Raw genomic sequence first — 8,420 nt, forward strand, 5'->3', positions numbered from 1 at the left:
TTCTGACCGTTGTTGTTTCGGGTTAAAATAAGAGGAAAAAGGCTGTTGTGGGTAAGTTGCCAACAAGTCGCTGTTTTTCGAGTTTCGATTGTACCTCTATCATAAAGTTTCGTGACTTGTTCTCGCCAGGGTCTTCCTTTCCCGGCTTTTTATTTTAACTAATCTAACATCCTCGAGACAACTCAGCGATGAATGTCATTGGCTTACAGACTGGCCTACTTGTCAAGATCAAAATAGAAAACAGATGTTTGATTCAATGATTGGCTCTTCCGGTGCTGTCAACATTACGTCTCACCTCCCTATTGTTTTCCAATAGCAAGCTGCGTTATTTAATACCAGTACACTCTTTTGCATGTGATTTTCACATCTCATCTGGTTAAGTTTGTCTATTCCTGACTTTTCGGTTTGTCCTTTCATGTGACAGCGAAACTTATCACTAGGAACATCACGGTGATAATTCCCCTCAAATTAGTATCAAACTCGAGCTTGTCACTAGAAGCAATGAAAGTTCTTCTTCAAAACAAGGAGTTGTGGGAGAGATTCAGACAACATCAGACAGAGATGATGATCACAAAGTCCGGAAGGTATGGCAGAGTTTTATTCTAGTCTAAGTTGTGAGAAAGTTCTCTTGATCTGGGGACAAAGGATGTTTGAACTGAGAAAGGTCGCCTCTGTCGATCATTTCGACTCAGAAAAGCCTCTCAAATGAGCCTATTCGCAGTCTGTTAATCTCCATACTGATGCGAAAATTTATACCCGCTTTCAGTTTTAAACTTTGAACACCAGATTCGAGAGGCTAACTTAAAAACTCGTTATCTTGGTTCCTTAATCTCAATGTGTGTGGGTGTGCTCTCTTAGTCTCAAACTCTCAAGGAAGGTATACAAGATGGATAATATTGTTTCTGTATTTCACAACTGACTGGAACTGTCTATGAATAGTCTGAATAAGACGCGTAATCTAGTGTGAGCACCTCACTTCTCTGTATTACTCTATAACTGGAGTTTTTACAAAACTTAGAGACCGAATGTTTTCGATCAATCAGTATCGTCTGATCGCAGTTCATGTGTATCTCACCCGCCTTTGCGGCTAAGTAAAATTATTATGTAAGGGTTTTAAGCCTTGGACGGCTTTTAGTAGGTACGTGACCAATTATTAATGAGTGCAATGTTACTTGTCACTTCTGCCATCACACGTTGGTGAAAGTTGACAGATTATCTCCACTGAGCTTGCATAATGCAGGCAAAACTAAAATGATTTCGTTCACAGCTTGAAAGATTTATTGGCATTAACGCTTCCTTATTTCAATAAACACCGAGAGGATGACCCTCGAAAAGTTGACACGGGGTTATTTCAAGTTTGGACTCGAAGAATTTTAATTATCACAAGGTGCCCTTATTGCTGTCAGGTTTCGCACCATCACCGATCCCCTGAAAATAGGGTGACAACAGACGGGTCACATCTGCTTTGTCGAGGTGATGTCAGCGATGAAAGATAAAATTCAGACACCGCGCTATTTTTAAACGAGACACAAATAAATTATTGGCACTTTTTAAACAACAAGGCTTCAATACCTATCTATTATGCAACAAATGACAAAAAAAATTCTATGGACGTTACACAACAATCATTGGAGGCAACGACAGAACTACAGACTTCAAACGCTTGCTTATGAGTGGAAATTGCTCTAATTTCGACGCCAATTTGAATTTGAAGGAGAAATACGTGAAACTTATCTATAATTTGGAGTTAACTTCCCGACGACTGTATCGCACAAAAAAAATGAGGATAAGAGAACTTTTCCCCATTAGTATTTCCAAGTGCATGCTCATGAGTGGGGAAAATCATGTTAACTAAAAGCAACATATTCAATTGTTAAGAGCTTCGATTGAAAATAAAAATGATTTTTACTATACAATTTAAAGGAACAAAATTACTTAAAAAAATTATTTAACTAGACATTATCGGAGCTAGAAATTCTTCAGGAGATCCTTTACGCAAAGTCAATGAAATAGTTTGAGACGAATCGAGTAAGGAAAAGATCCTTGAGATTCGATAGATCGCATGCGATCACGTGGCAACCTTATGTTCACGTTTCGAGAAGCTCTATTTTCGATGTCTGTGGGAAAGGTAATTAACGAAGCTTCAAGTGACTTGACCTTTTGCTCTGAGTCATGGCAAGGAAAATATTCCTTGGAGCCGAGGAGCCCAATGAGACCTCATAATAAAAACAAGCGCACTGCCTTGAGCTCAGGAAAACGCGAGTGACCAAGTCGCGATTCTTTTTAGTTTTGATTTTGATTGGTTGAGAAAGTAGCGCGAGTTTTCTGCACCAGTCACTTAAGGAAATAAAGCAAACCCAAAGCAATCCCAGACGATTTTCGACGCTTAATTAAAATTACTTTAATTTCGATGCCAATTTGAATTTTCCAGAGAAATCCATGGAGCTTATCTACTATTTGTTGTTAACTTGCGACGACTGGTTCGCACAAAAAAATTAGGATTAGGGAACTTTTCCCCATAAGTATTTCCAAGTGCATCCTCCTTAATAGTAACCAAGAATAGTGCTTTGGGCTTCGGTCAAGTGTCTCCGCGCCCACAAAGTCAAACTGTTACTCGCTTCCATCAAATTTTACACCTCTTTCAAAATCAAAAGTTTAAAGTAGCTGGGTTTCAAACTTGTCAATTAAAAGGAAGAACATTGTTAATTGTCGGAAATGTCCGCACACATCAGTTAATTCCTAGATTTTACTTGGTGGAAATGGAAAAAAAAGCACGAAAAAAGGCATGAATGGCTGTTTTAACTTGATTAATCTGATCATCCAGTTTTAACTTTCACTTGAGCCTTTTAACTTGTCTCTTTTTGTGCGGATGAAAATCACAAATTGTATATGTTGCATGATGATTTGTATTCTCGGCTCTGCCTTTTATCTCTTTGTAGGCGAATGTGTCCAGTTATCTCACTGAAATTCGAAGACCTTACTCCGAGACAATTTTACACAGTTATGATAGACTTTGTATTGATGGACGAGTTCAGATATTCCTTTGACGCGGGAACTAATACCTGGCTACCGTACTGTCGCGAGATGCCGGTTGAGGAAGGCCGCGCTAAAGTGTTTGTTCACGCGGAAACGCCCTGGAATGGAGCTACTCTCATGACAAACGGGCTCACCTTTAAAACGCTGAAGCTCACAAACAGTCCTAAGACGGCGGAGAAATCATCACAAGTAAGGGTCTTTTCGAACGCATTTCGATTGGGGAGAAAATGAGACCTCAAAATAAAAACAAAAAGGCAAACTGTCTAAAGTAGGGAAATCGTGGGCAATAAGGCCGTGATTGGGTTTAATTTTGGATTTGTTTGTGTGAAAAAGTGGCACGAGTTTAGAGCTAATAAGATACAAGAGCAAGAGCAAATTAAAATTCATGACTGCTTTTGGAACAGAGGGTCACCAAGTCACACGCGTTTCACGTGCTTGATTTCAGTAAGGTTTTCTCATTGGCTCCCTGTAGATAGCCTCACCTGGAATAAGTTAGGGAACAGTGAGAGCTGGTCTAAGCTTTAGGATACACCAATCCAACTGAGGTTATTGATAAATACTCTCTCGAACGAACGTTTTTTTTTTCGAAAGGTCTGAATAAAGGCCAACCTCGACCCACTGTTTTGAGTGAAAGCCACGTAGGGACGGATAGTGTGGAATTTCCTTCCCAGAAGAAGAGGAATGGTATTTCTAGAGCGAGATTTTACTATGCTGACGTCTTGTTAAATAGAATTACAAATTAGAACTACAGATAGAACCAAAAACTACTTCAAAGCAATGTAGTGCCATTGCAAACTTCCTCATTGCCCCCCTCTTTCCTTCCATTTTCTCTTGGCGTAAGTGATGTGATTGTCCTTACTACAGGCGATTCTTCTCAGCACGATGCGGCGTTACACGCCCCGCATTCACGTACTAGAAAGTCCCAATGGAATTTACTTTGATTACAAATTGAGGAAAGAGTTCTACTTCTCTGAGATGGAATTCATAGCCGTGTCTCAATACAGAAACAAGAATGTAAGTTCATGCTACTATCTTAGAGTGTTGAGTCGATTGATAATCAATTTGTTGTTAATTTTGAATTAGGATGTGTTTTTTACAAATCTTTTGTTTGATCATGCTTAAGTTTTTCCATTTTAACCTGCACTCTACATATACTCATGATACTTTCCTAGTATAGATACTTGATCTTCCCGGCAAGACGAGTTTAAACAGTAGTCGGGTTGGCACTACTGAGAGTAATATGAGTTGCTGCAACCCCAACCCTAACCTTCACGAACAGCTTAACAGATTGCACATGACTTGAAAGGCCTCAGTGACAGACTTCTCTACTTTCGTTTTTAAGATCACTAAACTCAAAATAGACGCCAATCCATTTGCGTCGGCTTACAGAAGAGACGGATTACATGGTCAAGCTAAAAGGTATGTTTTGTTTCGTATTTGCAAGTTTACGATGTTGCGCGGGACTCCAGATGTGTAATACTCATACTCAGATGAGAAAGTGGTTCTTGCTATTCGTGGAGGTAAAAAAGAGAGTGACTTTAAACGATACCAAAGGATTAACTGTGTATATGGTCTTAATTATCCAAGAGAAAAATGTTCGCATGCAAGGCGCTCTTCGGTTAGAGGAGGTTTATCTAAACTGAATCGCGAGCATGCTTAGGCTTCCCTGCCTCTTACGTTTAGTCCCATGTTTCCTCTCATAAATATGCTCACGTGACAATAGACGCCGCATGGAAGGTCAGGTTGTATGCGAGGATGAGAGAACCTCAGATGATGGTCCGCCGTCCAATAGTTCAAGTGTCCAGGATTCCATCGTCAACGGAGACGAGTTGGATAAAGAAAGTAACCAATCCTCTTCAAACGAACATCCGGAAGAATCTTCGCCAGAAGAAAGCTTCATCTCTGACAAGCAGCAATTGCATGAGAGACACTTACTCTCACCCAGTCAGGAAGGTATGAAGCATGGCACCATTACCTAGTTAAAAGGAAAGGTATCTTCATGAAATCAAGTTTCTCTGTTCGCAATCAACTTGTTGCAATTTAGAATTTCTGCAAGTCAGCTTTGCGTTCGCGCTGCGTTATATGGTTTCTGGTAGAAAACACCATTTTCAAATTCCAACGTTAAGCTCCGTTGTTTTCAGTCTTGATTCTGCTTTTGTACAGGCACGGAAAGAATGGACTTAAGTTACCTCACAATTCAATTCAAGCTTTATCGTTTTTAACAACTATTTTGCTCTGTTAACAAGTGATGGTTGAAAACTTCGTTGAAAATGCTATGATAAACCTCTTGATGTAACGAGTTGTTATTACAACCATAATTATGTCCGTCTAAGACAATTATTTCCTGTTGTAAATGCTAACAACTCCATGTAAAGCGAACTTGGTAACGCCTAAAGTTTACTTTTAAATCTACATGCTAAATGCTTCAACAAGTTTTACAAAGTTTTGTTGATGAGGCTCAGAGGCTGCATGAATATGCACAAATTTTAAAGTTACCTTGACCCTCATCTCATAACGTACAGCAGGAATTTTCCGGATAGGCGATATTCTTTGTTTTCCTGAAAGTAATCAAGGAATTTTTAGGTATACTTTACTTTTACTGTGGTACTCTTATAATATTAAAACAAAATTTCACACCTCAATGAAGACAGGGTGGGCTAGTCCTCTATAGCACAAGCAGAGTAAACTGTTATAGGCAACTTTAATTTTTTTTCTCTGTTTGATCACAGGAATCAGCAAAGCTGTACCAGAGGTAACCAGCTTAACTCAAGCCGAGTTAAATATCCAGGAACAGTCGGGAGTGATTAGCCAGGAAAAACTATCCACTGGGTCACTAGTCAATCAAAATCAAACCCCAGGTGAAACTAGTGACAGTGAGTCGAAGCTAATGTGTGAAGAATCCCGTGAGTGGATATGGGGATTTGACCAGCAAATGTTGGTGAGACATGAATTCGAAAACTTCATTGAAGGAAGTCAGATAACCAGCCATGAGACTCGATTGCAAAACAACTCTTACGCTAAAGAGCCCTTCTGCGATGAAACTAAAGCAAGTGTGAACAGGAGGAAAAAGTACGTGCCAAGAAGGTTTCAAAGAAGGGACGATCTATCCTCAGTAAACACCCGTTTAGATTCAAAGGACAAGGAACAAACAATCGAGGGTGAAGCTGTGGATAAAAACAATTTGAACAAAAAGGGCGTTAAGTTACCACAACTGAGTAACACCAATAGCGCGCAAGATACAAGACAATCTGAATTTTCCAGGTGCTCAGAAGAACTCGGAAGGACACCTAACAAGTGTAACAGTTCACATCAACCAGAGACACTCAGTTCTTACGTAGATGCGGTATTGCCATCCAGTGTAAGGACTAAAGCAGGAGTTTTGTTTGTGATTGGTCAGAACGCTTCACAATCGGTGAGTATTCAAGCTGAAGAACCAGTGGTCACTGTCACCAGTTCTTCTTCAAGGACAGAGGTCCTTACAGGCTCTTCTCTTGATGCTTTGATTGCGTTGTGTTCAAAAGCCGGGACAAATACGTTGGGCAACCGAGATTCAACCGAAATTGTTAATAGCCAAACAGTTAACATTTCTTCATTAGAAGCAACTAACGAATTAGTGCATTCAAAAGGTAGCGACTCTCCTTTGTGTAAAGAAACAGAAGAAGAATCGATAAATTCTTTCATTCGCCAGCGTTCTGCAGGACCAAATTGTACCACCTTAGTGTCTCTGACCCCTCAGACTGATGAGCAAAAGACTGTAGGGTCCTGTGTCTTTCCAATGTCGTCTCAGTGCAGTGGACGTGCATCAACATTCCATGCAACAGTAACTACTTTTGCGGTCAACAAGAGTAGTGAGAGTACTCTCATTACCGACTTAATAAATGAGACACCGAAAGTTACCGACACCTACCGACAGTCGCCGACAGTTACGGTTGAATGTCGGGCGGGCGCCACCGTGGTAACAAAATCTTGTGTCGAAAATCCTATCCCTGTGATTGTTGAAACATATTCTGGATCTCATTTGTCGAATGGTCCCAAGTGTGAACAACAACTGGACAGAAAACAAACGAGATACAAACGCATCGCTCCTGCTCCAAGAAAGTCAGTAAACGCCAGTTTAGATGAGCCCGCGTGCACTGCTTCTGTAAGTAGTAGTGGTTGTGATGGCGGCGTTCTTTATCCCAAAATAGTGGATTCTTTCACTCTGGCAAACTGTAATGGACCCAGTGCTGCAGAGAAGTCATCACCTTTACCAAATTTGTATTTCATTCCACCCTGTAACTCAAACCTGCCACAAATTAATCAAGCATATGCTTCTTCGCCATATTTTGGTGTTACACCTGTGGACAACAACTTTATGCAGGAATTTAGGTTAGAGAAATTCTACTCACTTTCTTCAACAAGAGAACCCGTGAAGTCTCCTGTACGACCACAGGCTCGCTACTACAAAACAACTCGCACGAACTTTAGCCGACTAAGCTTGGAACCGATCTGTAGCGTGATTCATCCGCTTGAAGGCCTCAAACGTCCTTCTTTATCTGATAATTCTGCCATCACTGAAGTTTCGGCTCAAAGACCATGGGGATGGCGGAGTTGATAGGTCCTACCTGCCTACGAACAGATGGTACTTGAACACAGTAAAAATTAATTTTACCATTTTATTCGTGAAGAACCGATACCTTCCCGAAACCACTCGGTTTCGTGGTTGCCAAGTAACGTGACACATGTCGACTTTCTTATATATTTATCCTCTATTTTATCATAACCATTTTTGAATGCTATAGCTGGTAGGCACTACATACCGAATCGAAACCGATTAGGATAGCAAACTTCGTGCCACGAAGTTTGCTATCCTAAGACAAGATCGTTCAGACATCCGTCAATCAAATTCACAAATGGCGCAAGCAACTTTTTTCTTCTTTTACAATATTAAATTTCAAGAGCGTACAATATATATATTGTGTCACCATTAAATGAGTGAAATCTTCGCATGAAGAAAACTAAGGACGATACACTAAAAACCGTGCCCTCCCTTTCGTTTGGGACAACAGGATCTCATTTATTTCTTTTAATATCATTAAAATGATATTAAATATTATAAACGTCCGGGATGATGTGAAGAAACAGTATTCTGAGTCTTTCGTTTACAACTAGAGGGTCAGAACCCCAAAGTAACTATTGTCATTGGCATAAGCCTTGCCATAAATTTTTATTCCACTTGTTATTTTATTCGAAAAAATCACAGCATCGTCAAGACGCCGCGGAACCAATATTTGTTCACTGACTTTCTTCTTCAGAAATGTCTGGAAAATTAACATCTGCAAACTATTATTAAATAAAGTTCTCATTCCCATGCCTCCTTTTGCCTTAAATGCTAAGTAACGGGA

At 40.0% G+C, this 8,420-nt stretch overlaps 1 protein-coding gene across 3 annotated transcripts; it reads left to right on the top strand.

Annotated features, from left to right (window-relative positions):
- Positions 1–337: 337 nt before the first annotated feature.
- On the top strand, positions 338–8,383 carry LOC113676677 (uncharacterized). 3 transcript variants are annotated; one of them, XM_027193363.2, is made up of 6 exons: positions 338–584; positions 2,940–3,225; positions 3,901–4,050; positions 4,379–4,455; positions 4,760–4,989; positions 5,766–8,383. In XM_027193363.2, exons 1-6 carry the CDS (start codon positions 502–504, stop codon positions 7,628–7,630), a joined length of 2,691 nt encoding a protein of 896 aa, XP_027049164.2. In that variant the 5' UTR covers positions 338–501; the 3' UTR covers positions 7,631–8,383. The 3 variants fall into 3 exon arrangements, with proteins under 3 accessions (XP_027049164.2, XP_089045297.1, XP_089045298.1); XM_089189171.1 differs by lacking the exon at positions 338–584 and adding an exon at positions 3,628–3,720 and having other exon boundaries at positions 3,088–3,225; XM_089189172.1 differs by lacking the exons at positions 338–584; positions 3,901–4,050 and adding an exon at positions 3,628–3,720 and having other exon boundaries at positions 3,088–3,225.
- The last annotated feature ends 37 nt before the right edge of the window (positions 8,384–8,420 follow it).

The sequence above is a fragment of the Pocillopora damicornis genome, chromosome 12, assembly GCF_964200805.1.
Source record: "Pocillopora damicornis chromosome 12, jaPocDami1.2, whole genome shotgun sequence".
NCBI classification, from domain to species: Eukaryota; Metazoa; Cnidaria; class Anthozoa; order Scleractinia; family Pocilloporidae; genus Pocillopora; species Pocillopora damicornis.

Coding starts and splice junctions, on each gene's coding strand:
- LOC113676677 (XM_027193363.2), top strand. CDS start 502: ATGAAAGTTCTTCTTCAAAACAAGGAGTTGTGGGAGAGATTCAGACAA. Junction 585..2,939: donor ATGATCACAAAGTCCGGAAG/GTATGGCAGAGT, acceptor ATCTCTTTGTAG/GCGAATGTGTCCAGTTATCT. Junction 3,226..3,900: donor CGGCGGAGAAATCATCACAA/GTAAGGGTCTTT, acceptor TCCTTACTACAG/GCGATTCTTCTCAGCACGAT.